The 19,054-nt window shown below is 29.8% G+C and overlaps 1 protein-coding gene across 2 annotated transcripts in view; it reads right to left on the bottom strand.

Moving 5' to 3' along the window:
• The window catches only part of LOC107451670 (uncharacterized), an 83,632-nt gene that overhangs the window by 26,738 nt on the left and 37,840 nt on the right, over positions 1-19,054 (bottom strand). For both annotated transcript variants that reach the window (XM_087150043.1, XM_087150041.1), the window contains 7 exons: positions 16,664-16,770; positions 14,816-14,888; positions 14,630-14,731; positions 7,270-7,437; positions 4,704-4,838; positions 3,662-3,746; positions 1,542-1,630 (listed from right to left, as the gene is read on the bottom strand). In XM_087150043.1, coding sequence (XP_087006169.1) covers positions 1,542-1,630; positions 3,662-3,746; positions 4,704-4,838; positions 7,270-7,437; positions 14,630-14,731; positions 14,816-14,888; positions 16,664-16,770 — 759 coding nt within the window. The remainder of the gene's footprint in view (positions 1-1,541; positions 1,631-3,661; positions 3,747-4,703; positions 4,839-7,269; positions 7,438-14,629; positions 14,732-14,815; positions 14,889-16,663; positions 16,771-19,054) is intronic.

Genomic DNA, 19,054 nt, shown 5'->3' with positions numbered 1-19,054 from the left:
AAAGTTTTGATTTTAGAAAATTCTTCCAAACTTAATTATTGTTTTACTACCACTTTGTGAAGTCTTTTTCAACGACAGTACAAGTTTGCAGGTATGTAAATGCTTATTGTAACTGATAATATGTCTTGGTAGTCTATTATTCCTACCTGCAACGAGATAGACATGAAATTGTTTTAAGAACAGCTTTTTATCTTTTCCAGGTTGCAAACGTTTTTCGTTTAATCTTGGAAACTTTAAGTGGTTAAATCCAGTTTTAACCGTTAAAAGAACCTCGGTAGCGAAAGGTTAATACTGGGGTTGTGCAAACATATGGAAACACTTCAATATTAACTTTAGGTGAAAAAAAATTTTTATGGAGCAAATATTTTGGAAGTTTTTACATGGCAAAACAGTTCACATAATTTAAAAGATCCTGCTTGAATCTTTTAGAAATTGTGTCATTTTTATCTATGCAGAATGTACATCGACCTAAATGAGAATAGGAAGTTAAAAGTTTCTTTTCAGCAAAATTTTGAAATCATTATATAGGAATGAAATGTATTTTCGCGCGGATAAGAATGCTACTATTTCTAAAAGCTATAGGTATGATCGTTAAAATTGTGCCAGCAGTTGTGCCATGCAAAATTGTATAAAACATTTGCTGGAGTTACATAGAGTCAGTATAGAAGTGTTTCCAATGTTTTTTTATAACCACTTTTCATTTCCATATGATTCATTAGAGTTTTGCGAACTTCAAGTGGTAAAAAATATTTTTAATCAACACAGTTAGCAATAGGGAATATGATATTATACAATCGATATATGAACATGATTCTCTTAACCCTTTCGCGCCGACTTTCACAAATACGTGCCAGAATGAAATCGTATCAATCAGGGTATGAAGATAAAACTGGTAATCAAAGTATACGCCGACTTTCACAAAGTATTTGCGAGCGGGGTTTATAATTGCTTGATTTATTTAATTCGCCATTACTTTGATCGAAATAAAACTATTTAGTCCTACTTTGAATTAACATTGATTATATATATGATTAAACTAACAATAATTAAAGTAAAAGCAAAGTAAGTCTGTCAAATTAGCAACGACTACATTTAAGTTACCGTTTTTTATTTAATTACAACTTGATTCTGATTTTGTACGAATGCTTTTCTGAGTCACCCGATAAATTCACACTAACATACAATTTACTTAACTGGTTAACGCCCAGCGTCATATATTTAGGACAGTTCCTTTTTTCAAAGACATTCATTGTGATGGGAAACTTTTTTTTCAGTATTTTCATTTATGTGAGTGAATTAAAAGATTCTCAGATACCATGGTGATTTAGTTATTTCTGATTAGATCTAGAATTATAAAGAGCAAGTACTTTTTGATCTATCAAAGACTTTTTGAATGCTCTAACAGTAGTAAAACCAATTAATTTCGATAATATATTTTACCACTTTTTCTATAAAACCACTTTTTGTATCATTTCAATATATAAATTCGGGACAAAACGAGTTAAAGTAAAGAAACACAAAGAATAAAAACATCTTCATACTTGCGTGGCAGATGGAATGTCAGCACTCTCAACTTCGCTATTTGTTTTCAAAAGTTTTGCAAAATCTTTATATACAATGTCATCGAATTCTGAAAGCAATGAAAGTTTTATCATGAAAGAATGACGAAATTCGGTAACTTTATAATTATACCGTACCAATGTCTCATAAGCAGTCTATAGTTTCATTTGCTGTACCACCTGTACACAGCGATAAGATATACAGGGTGTCTCAGTTAAGCGTTTCAGAATTCCTAAGAGGGGTAGGGTGCATCCTGACGACACGAAATCATACAGCAATGCGGGGTCGGAAATGCTTTCCTGAAGCGGTGATGTACACAGAAGCACCATAAAGAAAAGAGACCGTAAGTGAAAAATCGTTTTAATAAAACATTGAAAAAATGATATGGTACATGGGATAAAGTAATTGTTCGAAGTTCCCGCCGCCGGCTACAATGTACACCTCACATCTCCGGCAGTTACTGCGATTCTTGCAACCAGCTCCTCAGCGTTGTCAACAGGGGTGTCATAAACCAGTGTTTTCATATGGTGATATCCAGAAATAAAAATCAAAACATGATAGGTCGGGTGACCGAGGAGGCCATATAACGATTTTTCACTTACGGGTCTCTTTTCTTTATGGTGCTTCTGTGTACATCACAGCTTCAGGAAAGCATTTCCGACCCCGCATTGCTATATGATATCGAGTCGTCAGGATGCACCCTACCCCTCTTAGGAGATCTGAAACGCTTAACTGAGACACCCTGTATATATATTTCAATTATTTGAGATTCTTATAAATTAATTTTTTCCAGCGCTAGTGAACTGAGACGGGAATTTTAAATACAAGCAGAGCTTTTTTATACTTTACACCAGAATTTAAATGCGTAGCTATTTGTCCACCTGGTGTTTTATAAATATGTTTAAATTATTTTTATGAAACGGTATAAAAAGTAATTCCTTAAATTATATTTGATCAAACTCTTAATTCATTGCCTGTACTACCATTAGCTATAGCCATGTAAACATTTGCTAACTTATGTATACATATAGCATATCGGTTATAATTATTCCCTGCTGTTTAGTATTTGGTTTTATTTGTTAAACATTAGCCATTTTAAAAAAAGTTTAAAATGCATGTTAAAGTGACCTTTGTTTGGTCTTTCATTTCAATGAAATCACACTATCTCCTCACATATCACCAAAGTATCTCCTTATATGGGTTATTTTAATGACTAAACGGGTTAATGGGTAACTTTTATCCAATAATTTCACTTACTATCGAATACTATTATGAGCTGCTGGACAATTTCTAAGGTTGGCCGCAAATGCTGCATAGCGCATGAGAAATTAAGCGTGGTAATGCCAAATGAAATAAAAGAATGAGAGAATGTTAGAATATAAGAAGAAGATAATTTATTGGGCTCTGAAACCTAGAAGGTTTAAAAAGTCTTCAAAGAACAAAATAGTCATTTTGTACTGAAAACGTGAAAGGAAGAAAAAATGCAAATATCATTTGCAGACATCATGGAGTTAGGTGTCTATAGGGTATGGTCACTATGGAGGCTGATACTAGTTTTAAAATGTGCTTTGCAAAAGAGTATTCAGCAGCTATAGGGGCAATTTGTCCTATTCCTCTGTCAGTGCACGGATGAAAGTGCCCTTGTTTATTGCAGTGCTATCTCGACCAGCAACACTCTTCCCCAAAGCATCTCACACGTTTCAACGGGATTCAAATCTGGAGCTGGTTCTTTTCCTGAGCAAAATGGCTACGTCCTTTTTGGCAGATATTATCGTGTGAGCTGATGAGAGATTACATCTTTTCATTATTTTTGTTTTCCGGCCTTTTAATTTTAAATAAAAAGGATTTTTTAAATATTTAAAAATATTTTATTTTAGTAATTTTTCTTCCATTTTCATAAATCTTTATTATATTTTTTTCCATGTTTCCTCAGTAATTTTGAAATTTGTATATATATATATATATATATATATATATATATATATATATATATATATATATATATATATATATATATATATATATATATATATATATATATATATATATATATATATATATATATATATATATATATATATATATATATATAATGACCTACTTCCTCTAGCTGCTCCTAGAGAAGAAAAAACTATCATATTCAGCAGTGACGATGTCTGGCTGCAAATCACATGACATATTGAAACCTAAAATTAATAAAAACAGTTTATATTATAAAATGAAAAACTAATTAAGTATTAATAGTAATAATTTTCAGTTAAGTATTTATTCGGTAAATTTTATTTTAATGTTACACGTTTAAGTTAGTTAAGTTAGTCATGTAAGAATTTATTGCGGTACAGTGTGCCGCAAAAAAATCCCGGACAAGCAATTTTAATATTACTTTAACAAAAATAAATAAACTGATAAAATTTATAATAAATAATTCTAAGAGTAGACTTTTACTAATGAATATATTTAATCCGTTATTGGTGTAGAGTATTTTTTGCTTTAAATTTTTATTTGAAATTATATTGCCCTCCGTGTTGCAAAACTCTATCATCTTATTCGAGAAAAATCTTAACTTTTTGCAAACATAATTTTTATTCCCAAACTTACTTTTTATTTTGCAAACTTAATTATAAAAGAGTTGTGAAGGAATTGTACTCAAGTTAGACTGTTCTGCGTATTATTTATGCAAAGTACGAAATAATCATGCCTGCCAGCTGGTAGTTCTTTGTGGCCAGCATATTTGCGATGGTAATATAATAGTAATTAAATAATTAAACATTTTCAAAATTTCCCGGGCACCTATAATCATCTTATGATGCATATAAGGTAATTTTCTATAGATGTTTGATTTTACATGCTGAGGTAAATAAAATCACGGTAAATCAAATGTGAGGCATAACTGTTAATAAATAGCACTAGTGAAGAAAAGATAATTTTTCGTAAAAGAAGGTAATATGAAATTTTTCTTCTGCCAATTTTTATCTGCTTCAATTGGTTTTCACCTATTCTAATCTATTCTGATTGATTTTTTCAGTAGGTGGCTTAAAAGTAGTGTTGGCTTAAAATTGAACGAACTCTGCGAGGTTTAAACGAATTATAAATCAAAATATATCTACATATTATCACTCATTATTACTATACATTATTCTTACATCAGTTAGATCTGTGCAGGCCCTGCATAAAGCTCGGAAAAGATCATTTGAGTTGCGGTATTTCTCTACTGGTATTCTGTATCCATAACTTGATTTTTTGGTTTTCTCTAATGTTTTGCCACAAAATATCAGAGCCTATTAAAAAAAATTAAGAATTAAATACATACATGGAAATACTTTTACTTTCGTTATTTGTAATTTCGTTATTTGTAAGTTAAAAGCACGTACTTTTACTTTTGTACTTCGTTACTGTTTACTTTTTCACTTTTACGTTACTTTTGTAAGGAAAAAGTACATGTTTTTGTAACGAAATGTCGAAAGACATCGTTTGGAACTATTAGTCTATCATAAGGTACTATTAGTCTTAAGAATTTGCATCGACTGTTATACCTATCATCATGGCTTTTGTGCTCAATTTTTAATAATGAATATATTATATATGTCATATCTACATCAAAATTGAAAAAATGTCATAATTTTAAATCTTAAAATCGAAATTTTTAAACTTTTAAAAACGAAATATAATTTTTATTTTGATGAATTTCAAGGAGTTTCAAGCAGATTAATACATTTTTTTAATTTATTCACTTATTTTTTTAAGCAAAAGTTATCATGTTTGTAGAATTTGTAACAAGTCAATTTTTTCTTGTTGGCAATTAGTACAATTTTTAAAGATTTAGATTTTCTAAATAAAATTCATATAAACTAAAATTCCTCTTTTATGCACAAACATTAAATTTTGATTTCTTTTTGCGTTTCTAGCTCTTTTCAGTATTTACTATTTTAATGGATTATAAAACGTTTTCAAGCAGTTTAATGATTCTACATTTAAATTAATATTCAATACATTTTTTGATTTAAAATTTTATATTTTGTTCACACATATTTTAATGAAATTTAAGTTTAAGTTGAATTTTTTATTTCTCGAAATATACTTCAAAATTGTTACTTTATAGTTCTGTACCTGTACTTTCTACTTGTCACAATCCAAAGTCAAAATTTTTTACTCGTTACTGTTTAAAAGTAACGTTGCCTTGTATGATTATCTATATAAAAAAAAGCACTTATATTATAATAACCTTTATACATGGATTATATACATAAAAACCTTTAGCGTTCAGTCAAACAATTTTTCTTATTTCAGAGAGGAAAAATAATTATTCTGGATTTCAAACAAAACAAAGAAATGAGTAAATTCTGATTTTTATTGGCTTCTTTTGTGTCATGGCCGCAATAAAAGTTTTATAATTAAATAGTTTTGTTTTAAGAAATTATTTCTAAATCATCAGTTTTCCGAGATTTAAAATTAATATTGAATGACGGAATACTGGTTCCTGTACAGAATATAATCCTTGAAAGTATTTTGTATAATAAGTTATCTACAACTGACGTCAATTTCGAACATGGTTTTAGCAGAAATTTTGTTAATTACTATTTCAAACAAATATTAATTATTCTTTTGTTAAACACTGTTGCAAACTAATTACTCTTTTACGGTCACAGTTTAAATTCATTTACAGGGAAGGCCACCTTGGCGCGAAGTATAACGCTTTTTGATGTAGGGATAGGGGGCTCGAATACCACTGTAACTCTGGATGTATCACCATGCTGTCCTTCCTATAATTTATGCAACTAACAAAACTTGGAATTTAGCTCATGTTCGGAATATGCACAATGGTCTTTATTTTCAAAAAATATTAACCTTCTGAATTTTTACCAGTTCTTAGTACGGCATGAAAAGGAAAGTAAATGAGAAGCTCAGAAGCCAATGCGGTTAAGTCCATTTTTTATCAATATTTTTTTAAATAAACTTTGAAATAAAAATTAAATTCTTCTTCTTCTTTCGATATTTGTTGGTAACACTGAACAACAAGAAATTCATAGTAACACAGGGTTGCAAGACGTAGTATTTTTAATACTACGATAGTAGTTTTTCACCAAAACATAAAACTTATGACAATAAATGTTATTTTATTATTTTTACATAAATTTCTTATCTTTTTCAGCTGCCAAAAGGTATAAGTCCTAAAATTTTTAAGATGCTGTCATTATTTCAACAAATACTTACGTTTTTATTTACACATCCTGTACATACCTTGTTTTTTTGCAGAGTTTACACCTCGAAAAAAGACTTTATACACTTTTCTAATTAAATTAATAAACCAAGAATTTTAAAAACTAATGTATCAAAAAACATTAATTTTCTCAATTTTTGTGTTTTGGACTTAACCACATTGACTTCTGAGCGACTCATAATAACACTGGGGATTAACATAACTGAATTAAACAACACTGGGGATTAACATTATGAAATCATGCTCAAACTATGGACGCAAACGGACACTATTAAATAAGTTAAAGTAATTCATTATTGTTGCTCTTCTCCGTGGCTTTACGTTTTTAGATTAAACAAAACATGTTTTACTTGAGAAGGGCTTATAAGCCACATTTGAAATGAGCATAACAGCCTGCACAGGAATGTGTAGCATTGAATAAATAAATAAATAAAAAATTACTGAAACTAAATTATTATCTTATCTGACTCAATACAATGATTCATACATACCTTCAACATGGTATACATCATGAAGAGAGAGCTCTTTTTTGGTTGAGAATCAGAACGAGCTTTGGCTACTTCAAACATTTCCTCATTGTCAGGTATTCTACCAAACATAGATATGATCGTAGCCTTTTTCGTTACATCCAGTTTTTCATCTGGCCGCATCGGAAATAGCTGTCAAAATAGATAATCAAGAAATACTATGTTTAACAGAATCAATCAAATAGATGTTTATGACATTATACGTAGTGATTTTCTCGGACGTGTTTTGTGGTGGCGAAATGTGTTTTGAAGCTGCCAACATTGCAACCAATGATGCTTTGAGAAACAGCTTGCTTGTTGTTGCTTTTGTTTATAATTTGTTCATTTAGAATAAAAAAAACAATCCATTGTTGTGTCAGAGCCTTTGAATACTTGTTCATTTGGTTTAGAACTGTTCCATTGTATAATTACGATACGAATTATGAAACGTTTAATTTGTTCAAATTAGTTTTGTTTATAATTTGTTCATTCGGAATAACAAATTATAAACAAAAATTGTTTATAATTTGTTATTCTGAATTGTTTCTGTTATTGTTTTTGTATTTATTCTGTTATATTCTGTTATTGTTATTGTATTTATAATTTGTTATTCTGAATTGTTTCTGTTATTGTTTTTTTATAATAAAAAAAATAATCCATTGTTGTGTCAGAGCCTTTGAATACTTGTTCATTTGGTTTAGAACTGTCCCATTGTATAATTACGATACGAATTATGAAACGTTTAATTTGCTCAAATTAGTTTTGTTTATAATTTGTTCATTCAGAATTTAAAAAAAATAATCCATTGTTGTGTCAGAGCCTTTGAATACTTGTTCATTTGGTTTAGAACTGTTCCATTGTATAATTACGATACGAATTATGAAACGTTTAATTTGTTCAAATTAGTTTTGTTTATAATTTGTTCATTCAGAATAACAAATTATAAACAAAAATTGTTTATAATTTGTTATTCTGAATTGTTTCTGTTATTGTTTTCGTATTTATTCTGTTATATTCTGTTATTGTTATTGTATTTATAATTTGTTATTCTGAATTGTTTCTGTTATTGTTTTTTTTAAATAAAAAAAATAATCCATTGTTGCGTCAGAGTCTTTGAATACTTGTTCATTTGGTTTAGAACTGTCCCATTGTATAATTACGATACGAATTATGAAATGTTAAATTTGTTCAAATTAGTTTTGTTTATAATTTTTTCAGTCAGAATGGAGAACAATACATTGTTGTGTCAGAGTCTTTGAATACTCGCTCATTTGGCTTAGAACTGTTCAATTGTATAATTACGATACGAATTATGAATTATGAAAGGAATTACAAATTATGATATCGGAAAAGCGTTTAACCCTTTGACCAGATTCTACGTCTACTCCTCACTACTCTATGGTGTAGAAGAGTTTACGCTCATTTGTAGATGGGATGACTAATAATAATAACTACGATTAAATGGTAAACAATAATTATTGTTCTGAAACAAAAAAAATTTTTGACAATTATATTAATATTATAAAAGAATATTTCAAGCTAATGATTTAAGAACCAGAAACACGGATGAATTTCAATTATAGCAAAAAATTTAAAGAATCAGAAAAAAACTTTCTTTATATATGGCTTGTGGGCCTTTGAATAGTTGCCTTACATTTCAGACTCTTCTCTTTTAGTAACTTTGTATCGCTTCCTTTGAGAAAGAGCACTCAGCAGCAAAAAGGCTCCTGTGAGCACTTTTTACTTTATTTTATAATCAGAGTTGAGTATTCAACTCTAAGTTTACGACTATTAATGTTCATATACGTAGCCTTGTTAATTTTGAACCCAACCCAGAAGACAAGGGAAATCCTGTATCAAGCAATGAAACAAACCTGCCTTCTTGGAGGACATTTCGATGGAACCAACCAACATTAGCGTTACATGGAGAGGAAAACCTCGAAAATCTCGCACGGTTAACCCAGCGTTAAGGGTATTCTGACTTATGATCCGTCTACCAATAAGGATACTTCCGCCAGCATAGTGATCGCTGCGAACAGGGGGCAGAATTCGTATACACCAGCCATCGTTGGGACTTGAACCTGAGCCACTTTATTAGGAGGGGAACGATCTATCCCCTATGAGGATTGTGATTCCTCTTAGCATAAGAACAATGCTTCATTTTTAAGTAGCTTACTCGCAAATACTCCCATTTAGGTAGAAGTGATTGCACGACCTTTTTTTAACATGGCAACTTTTAGAAAGAATCATTGGTAGCCACACTTTTAGCCAAATTCTGTAATTTATGAGAAAGTGCTTAATTTTAAAATATTTTATAATAATGTCATCCTTTAGAAAATCAGGCGAAAGAATGACACTTCATTTAAGAAAACAAAATAAAAAGGCTTGCTTAATCTTGATACTCGTAACAATTGGTTTGCTCAATCAAGTACCCACTGCCTAATCGCAACTCATATAATCTACTCTTTTTCTTCAAAATCTTCCTAATGCGCAATATTTTATAGTTTTGCCTAATCAATAAATAATCAGTTTGCCCAATAAAGCACCTACTACATAATCGCAACTCATATAATGTACTCATTTTCTTCAGAATCTTCCTAATGCGCAATATTTTATAGTTTTGCCTAATCAATAAATAATCAGTTTGCCCAATAAAGCACCTACTACATAATCGCAACTCATATAATGTACTCTTTTTCTTCAGAATCTTCCTAATGCGCAATATTTTATAGTTTTGCCTAATCAATAAATAATCAGTTTGCCCAATAAAGCACCTACTACATAATCGCAACTCATATAATGTACTCTTTTTCTTCAGAATCTTCCTAATGCGCAATATTTTATAGTTTTGCCTAATCAATAAATAATCAGTTTGCCCAATAAAGCACCTACTACATAATCGCAACTCATATAATGTACTCTTTTTCTTCAGAATCTTCCTAATGCGCAATATTTTATAGTTTTGCCTAATCAATAAATAATCAGTTTGCCCAATAAAGCACCTACTACATAATCGCAACTCATATAATGTACTCTTTTTCTTCAGAATCTTCCTAATGCGCAATATTTTATAGTTTTGCCTAATCAATAAATAATCAGTTTGCCCAATAAAGCACCTACTACATAATCGCAACTCATATAATGTACTCTTTTTCTTCAGAATCTTCCTAATGCGCAATATTTTATAGTTTTGCCTAATCAATAAATAATCAGTTTGCCCAATAAAGCACCTACTACATAATCGCAACTCATATAATGTACTCTTTTTCTTCAGAATCTTCCTAATGCGCAATATTTTATAGTTTTGCCTAATCAATAAATAATCAGTTTGCCCAATAAAGCACCTACTACATAATCGCAACTCATATAATGTACTCTTTTTCTTCAGAATCTTCCTAATGCGCAATATTTTATAGTTTTGCCTAATCAATAAATAATCAGTTTGCCCAATAAAGCACCTACTACATAATCGCAACTCATATAATGTACTCTTTTTCTTCAGAATCTTCCTAATGCGCAATATTTTATAGTTTTGCCTAATCAATAAATAATCAGTTTGCCCAATAAAGCACCTACTACATAATCGCAACTCATATAATGTACTCTTTTTCTTCAGAATCTTCCTAATGCGCAATATTTTATAGTTTTGCCTAATCAATAAATAATCAGTTTGCCCAATAAAGCACCTACTACATAATCGCAACTCATATAATGTACTCTTTTTCTTCAGAATCTTCCTAATGCGCAATATTTTATAGTTTTGCCTAATCAATAAATAATCAGTTTGCCCAATAAAGCACCTACTACATAATCGCAACTCATATAATGTACTCTTTTTCTTCAGAATCTTCCTAATGCGCAATATTTTATAGTTTTGCCTAATCAATAAATAATCAGTTTGCCCAATAAAGCACCTACTACATAATCGCAACTCATATAATGTACTCTTTTTCTTCAGAATCTTCCTAATGCGCAATATTTTATAGTTTTGCCTAATCAATAAATAATCAGTTTGCCCAATAAAGCACCTACTACATAATCGCAACTCATATAATGTACTCTTTTTCTTCAGAATCTTCCTAATGCGCAATATTTTATAGTTTTGCCTAATCAATAAATAATCAGTTTGCCCAATAAAGCACCTACTACATAATCGCAACTCATATAATGTACTCTTTTTCTTCAGAATCTTCCTAATGCGCAATATTTTATAGTTTTGCCTAATCAATAAATAATCAGTTTGCCCAATAAAGCACCTACTACATAATCGCAACTCATATAATGTACTCTTTTTCTTCAGAATCTTCCTAATGCGCAATATTTTATAGTTTTGCCTAATCAATAAATAATCAGTTTGCCCAATAAAGCACCTACTACATAATCGCAACTCATATAATGTACTCTTTTTCTTCAGAATCTTCCTAATGCGCAATATTTTATAGTTTTGCCTAATCAATAAATAATCAGTTTGCCCAATAAAGCACCTACTACATAATCGCAACTCATATAATGTACTCTTTTTCTTCAGAATCTTCCTAATGCGCAATATTTTATAGTTTTGCCTAATCAATAAATAATCAGTTTGCCCAATAAAGCACCTACTACATAATCGCAACTCATATAATGTACTCTTTTTCTTCAGAATCTTCCTAATGCGCAATATTTTATAGTTTTGCCTAATCAATAAATAATCAGTTTGCCCAATAAAGCACCTACTACATAATCGCAACTCATATAATGTACTCTTTTTCTTCAGAATCTTCCTAATGCGCAATATTTTATAGTTTTGCCTAATCAATAAATAATCAGTTTGCCCAATAAAGCACCTACTACATAATCGCAACTCATATAATGTACTCTTTTTCTTCAGAATCTTCCTAATGCGCAATATTTTATAGTTTTGCCTAATCAATAAATAATCAGTTTGCCCACTAAAGCACCTACTACATAATCGCAACTCATATAATGTACTCTTTTTCTTCAGAATCTTCCTAATGCGCAATATTTTATAGTTTTGCCTAATCAATAAATAATCAGTTTGCCCAATAAAGCACCTACTACATAATCGCAACTCATATAATGTACTCTTTTTCTTCAGAATCTTCCTAATGCGCAATATTTTATAGTTTTGCCTAATCAATAAATAATCAGTTTGCCCAATAAAGCACCTACTACATAATCGCAACTCATATAATGTACTCTTTTTCTTCAGAATCTTCCTAATGCGCAATATTTTATAGTTTTGCCTAATCAATAAATAATCAGTTTGCCCAATAAAGCACCTACTGCATAATCGCAACTCATATAATGTACTCTTTTTCTTCAGAATCTTCCTAATGCGCAATATTTTATAGTTTTGCCTAATCAATAAATAATCAGTTTGCCCAATAAAGCACCTACTGCATAATCGCAACTCATATAATGTACTCTTTTTCTTCAGAATCTTCCTAATGCGCAATATTTTATAGTTTTGCCTAATCAATAAATAATCAGTTTGCCCAATAAAGCACCTACTACATAATCGCAACTCATATAATGTACTCTTTTTCTTCAGAATCTTCCTAATGCGCAATATTTTATAGTTTTGCCTAATCAATAAATAATCAGTTTGCCCAATAAAGCACCTACTGCATAATCGCAACTCATATAATGTACTCTTTTTCTTCAGAATCTTCCTAATGCGCAATATTTTATAGTTTTGCCTAATCAATAAATAATCAGTTTGCCCAATAAAGCACCTACTGCATAATCGCAACTCATATAATGTACTCATTTTCTTCAGAATCTTCCTAATGCGCAATATTTTATAGTTTTGCCTAATCAATAAATAATCAGTTTGCTCAATCAAGTACCCTCTGTATAATCGCAACATGTATATTGTACTCCTTCTTCATAATGTTACTAGAGTGCAGTCTCTTCCAGCTTTACCTTATTTAAAACATGTATAGGCATATATTGGCACGGATTTGTAAAATTTTTATGCTTATTGGAGTTTACTATTTTTAAAATAATAATTATTATTTGATTACTGAATTTAAATTGAAATGAGATACATTGGATTTTTTTTATGGAAACACTTACAAATTTTACATATTGTCTATTTTCATAAAAACAAAACCATTTTTTTTAATTAATTCATTGGATAGCACGATTTCCTAAAATTGTGATTTTTTTTCTTCCAAAAATAGGATTTATTTTTGTTTAAGTCAGATTTTGTTTTCAAGTTTACCATTCAAATCATTCGATGAAATATATTACCAATACTTAATCTTATTTAAAAACAATAATATAACTGAAATAGTTGATATTTCTAACTAAAATATTTAAAAAACTATTATTTAAATATTAAAACTATCCGCTGAATAAATAAAATCAGGATTATCTTTGCTCATGTAAAATATCCTGAAATTTTAAAGACAGTGAGGTAATTTATCAGTTAAGATATCCAATGAAGAAGAAATTTATTTCGATCAGAATACAAAAAATAAAAAGAATTATCGCAAATTTCTCTTTGCAGCACAAGTCTTTCTTCAATATTGGTACACACTAACTATACTTTAATGCGCTTAATATGTTTTAAAAGTACTTAAAGTAGACGAACAAACATAAAACTAAATGGAGTTTCTCTTTTTTTCGATAATATTTTAGACTGTTTCGACATATAATAATTTACCCTTTCATTATTTCTTTGGATAAAATATTCATTATCAATGAAATCGGACAACAAAAAAATCACATCCTGAAGAATATATTTTAAAAACTATTTTTGACTTAATAATTTATTTTAAAAAATGTTAATTTGTTTAAATCAATTATTTTCGTAAACAAAAAGCTCAAATAAATAAAATTGTGATTTTAATCATGATTTAAATCAAGTGATTTAAATCATGTCAACTCTGTTGGTAGGTAAAAGTTTTCAATAAATTAATAGTATGATAAAAGTGTATCAATTCGAAAATCTAAAAACAATCTTAAAAAATATGCTAATTTTTTTTTCTTCAGGTGGCATTGAAAAATAGGGGGGCTTATAAAATAGGGCGGAGGGGTCTAAAAAAGTTCGACAGCCTATGATTAATTACGTAGAATAATAACTTTAGCTTTCACTGCACTTCATTAAAATTGACAGTTGTAAATGATTTCAAATTAAAATATATATGCTGGAATGTATATGTATAAATGAATCTGTAATAAATTGAGAGAGATGTAACCAAGAAAAACTTAACAATGCGTTATTAAAAATGATTCAGTGTTTTTCTTTAAGTTCCAATATCGCTCTTATTATCGCAATTAAAAGTTTAGAAGCCTTCGATAAATCTCTACAAGGAATATTAATCAATATACTTACCTCAGCAAAATTGAAGACGAAGTGATTGTAAAAAAAGAACCAGACTTTCGGAAAATATTGGTTTTTTCCTTTAACAGAAAAAACAGTTTCGTCTTTTTTAGCCTGAAAATAAGAATGAAACTTTGTCAGTAAATTTAAGACCGATTGGTTTGTTCTAGTTGAAGTTGACATTGTTCTATAACTCACTTTAGTTGCGATGTAAAAACTTTTAAACGATGCATCTAGTCCTAAAGGTGACAAGGCTTTTGGCATAACCTCTCTGTAACAAATAATCACAAATTTTATTCATTTTTTAAATAAATTTTTGAATAATTAAGCAATCAAATCAAATTTTTAATATCAGAAAATCAATATTAGTTTTTTTTAATTATATTGAAATAACTTTACACGAATCTTTTTTCTATTCTTTTTAATCCTTTAATGCAAATGGGACACCAATGTCACTTTTATGTACTTTTTCTGACATTCAAACTGCAAATTAAAATATATTTTGATGTTTTTTAATAATTAAAACCTGTCTAATAGTTACTAAAAAAGCCCCGTTAGATTATCGGAATTATACTTACACTAAAATCTAAAATTTAAAAACAAGTAGTTTTAAATATTTTTTCATTCATATTCAAAAATTTATTAAGAATTGAATTTGTAAATTAAAGAAATTTCCATGACGAATTACTGTTTCTCAAAAACTGCAAATTTAAAAAATTAATGTTTGTAAGTGAGCCGTGTTAGGAAGATTTTACTTTTAACGCAGAGAAAATCACCAGTATTTCATGCTGCATTTTATAAAACTGGAACATAGTTAAAAATATTTTTTTTTGTTCTTACAAACCCTTTAATAATGCATTTACTAAATTTCAAATTATTATTATAATCCTTTTATTCTCAGCATTTAACCCCTTCGAGTTGACTGTCACTTGTATGTGCCAGCATGAAACGTTCTAAATCTAGGTAAAAAAAAGATAAATTTGACTGTTAAACTATTTCTTTAACAGTTTATTTATAAGCGGGGTTATAATAGTTAGATTTATTAAATTCCCTACAATTGATTCTGCACGAATTGATATTACACTTTACTATACAGGGTGTCTCAGTTAAGCGTTTCAGAACTTCTAAGAGGGGTAGGGGGCATCCTGACGACTCGAAATCATATAGCAATGTGGGGTCGGAAATGCTTTCCTGAAGCTGTGACGTACACAGAAGCACCATAAAGAAAAGAGACCGTAAGTGAAAAATCGCTATAATAATACATTGAAAAAATTATATAGCCTCCTCGGTCACCCGACCTATCATGTCTTTATTTCTGGAGTCATATGAAAACACTGGTTTATGACACCCCTGTTGATAATGCTGATTGCAAGAATCGCAGTAGCTGCCTGCGAGATATGCCTGGAGTATTACAGAATGTTCGAATGTCCATGCGCCGGAGATGTGAGGTGTACATTGTAGCCAGTGGCAGAAACTTCGAACACTTACTCTGGCCCATGTACCATATAATTTTTTCAATGTACAATTATAGCGATTTTTCACTTACGGTCTCTTTTCTCTATGGTGCTTCTGTGTACGTCACCGCTTCAGGAAAGCATTTCCGACCCCACATTGCTATATGATTTCGAGTCGTCAGGATGCCCCCTACCCCTCTTAGAAGTTCTGAAACGCTTAACTGAGACACCCTGTAGATTTTGTATGATTGCATTATAACTCGCCCTTCACGAAGAGATTCAAGATAAAATTTATATAGTTACACTTTGAGCAAACATTGATTAGGTACGTGAAAATTAAAGCAAACACTTTCAAATTAACCGAGTTACCTTCTTTTATTTTCTTCTATCCTGATTTTGATTGTATAGAAAAACCTTCATGACACACCCGTCCCGAAGAGTTAACCTCTTCCCTTTAGAGAAGAGTCCCCCCGAAGAGTTAACCCTAACATGCTCAATAATATTTATTTTAGTAATTAAAGATTTAAAATCATTGTAGGTTGCAAACAGTTAAGTAGCGAAAATCAATAACAAAGATAAATGTGAAACATACGCAAGATTTGAGACAGAGAAAAAATCATTTTCTACTCTCATTGGAGAATCAAATTCATGTTCAATCTCATGGATACTTTTCTTGGTACTGCTAGTCACTGGCCTAGACTAATTAAAAAAAAATTGTATTGAGATGGATAAATTAATGTATAAAATCAATTGTTGAAAAGAATTTTTTTAAGTAATATTTATGCTATAACACAATAAAATAGTGTTTTTTAAAATTGAAACTTATTTTACCATACAAAATAAAACAGTAATTCAAACGTATACGCATAAGATCTATTGGTTAGCAGTGATTTGAAAGCGCATTCGTGGCATTAATTTGATATGTATGTAAGTGAAGAGGTCAATGTAAAGGGTGGGTATGTTAAAAATTTGCACTTTCGAGAAAAACCAAGAAAACTGAGTCAATTGTGGAAAAATGGTTTTAATTGCTTCCAAATTGCTGGATCCTCTTATTTAGGCAATCTAGAAAATTACTCTGTATTGATGATTGATGTTCAAAAACTAGCAAAAATCTTATTTTCGTAAATATGTTACATGCCCCCTTTTAACATGGACCGCTTCAATTATTGACATATAATGGAAAGATATTTTTGCTTAACCCTTACAAGCAGAATTTTTATTAAACATATTTGACATGCGAGGGGTGCAATTTATAAAAATCAAGCGCTATCTTGGCATAGAGTTGTACCTGGCCAAGAATTATGTATAGAAATATATTAATATACTATGGCGGGATCGAAATAAGTTATGGCGGTATAAGATCTGAGATACTGCAGTCAGGATTAGATTTACAACTGGAATATATTGCATTTACTGATAGTATTGCATTCATCATTACATTTTTATTATTATCATGAGTAATTGAATTTTACAAGTGTGCCGTGCTATAAATTTTAAATGAAAAAATGGGTGAACTTATCCATTTGTGAATGCTGTGTTTTTTTTTCAACTTTAGTTTACTGTGAATAAATTTTTTTATTAGGACTCGTTAAATCACATTATTTTCCATGAATGTAGTACTCTGTGTTTTGTAGTTAAAATAGTTTCTAAAAATTTTACAAAACAACAATTCTTCTATAGTTCTGCTCTTAAATGTAAAACTTACAATATTGAGTGTAACTTTCTAACTTTTAAGAATTGAGTTGATGTAGTCTCATTTATTAACTTAAAAATGAAAACCAATGAAAAGTCGGAGGTTTTCGATTAATAATAACAACAACAACAACAAAGAAATCAACAACAACAACAAAGAATTATTGCGATATGCATGGCAATTATTACGCTTCAAAATAGACTAAACGTGAATGCGAGTGGCATGAAACTTTTAAATTGTAATTTTCCATTAAATACAATTAAAGTAATTTAAAATAATTAAAATAATTTTCTAATTAAAATGCAGTGCTATTAAAACTTTTAAACTTGCAGTTAGTGTGTATCAAAACTTGCTCAATCCAGAATGACATTTTTCTTCTTCATTATATTCTTCTGATCAAAACTAATTTTCTTTTCAATAGATATCAAGTAGACAAATTGTCTTCCAATGTTCGAGAATCATCAGCAAGTTGAGCTTGAAAAGTTTTAGTTTTCCAACTACTTATTTATCCTATTTTATAAAAATTTTGTTTTTCTGTAGTATACATAGAGCAGCAAGAATTACACCCAGATCTTTTATTTTTTAACCAATGTAAGGCAATAAGGTGGCATTGAATATATTTTTTTCTTCAATTTTTTAACCAATATTCGTGAAAAAATTGAATATCAAGTAATCAAAATATCGAAAAATGAAAATTGCGGCCAATTTTCACGACTTTGAAGGCCTCTTCTCACCCTACAACTCAAGAACAACAACAACTATTGATTTTTAGAAAATACAGTTTGTATTTTAAAATTACAGAAGCTAAAAAATTGCAACATATACAAAAATTACTATTAAATAGAAATTGACAAAAAAAATGGAAGAACACTAATTAACGTACACCTGCACACTTGATTCAACGAACATTATTGGCTAGACCACGATTTTATCAGAAAATGTCTTATTGCAGAATTGAAGTAGGAGGGATAACCACACGGGCTGTTTTTGAGCGCAGTACAACAACCGCTCACAAGGGGGATAAGATGTTAGCAACGCAATCCACAAGATTTTAGAAAACCATTAGTGCAATCCACCACCACTGCAGTCCACACAGAAAGGCATTTCCACGGCATTGGTTCGATGCAAGGCTCCTATACCATCAGAGCTGACCTATCAAGCAATATTGGAGCAAACAAGTTCGCAAGTTAACGTTATGTTAGTATTAGTTACGTTATTACAGAGATGCCAACTGCTCTGAACACGACAAGATAATTTAAAAAAAGGTAAATAACTACAAAGTAAATTGTG

Source organism: Parasteatoda tepidariorum, chromosome 8, assembly GCF_982258835.1.
Source record: "Parasteatoda tepidariorum strain Cologne lab strain chromosome 8, Ptep-v5.0, whole genome shotgun sequence".
NCBI lineage: Eukaryota > Metazoa > Arthropoda > Arachnida > Araneae > Theridiidae > Parasteatoda > Parasteatoda tepidariorum.
The sequence above is the reverse complement of the archived record's forward strand: the minus strand, read 5'-3'. Positions and strand labels throughout refer to the sequence as shown.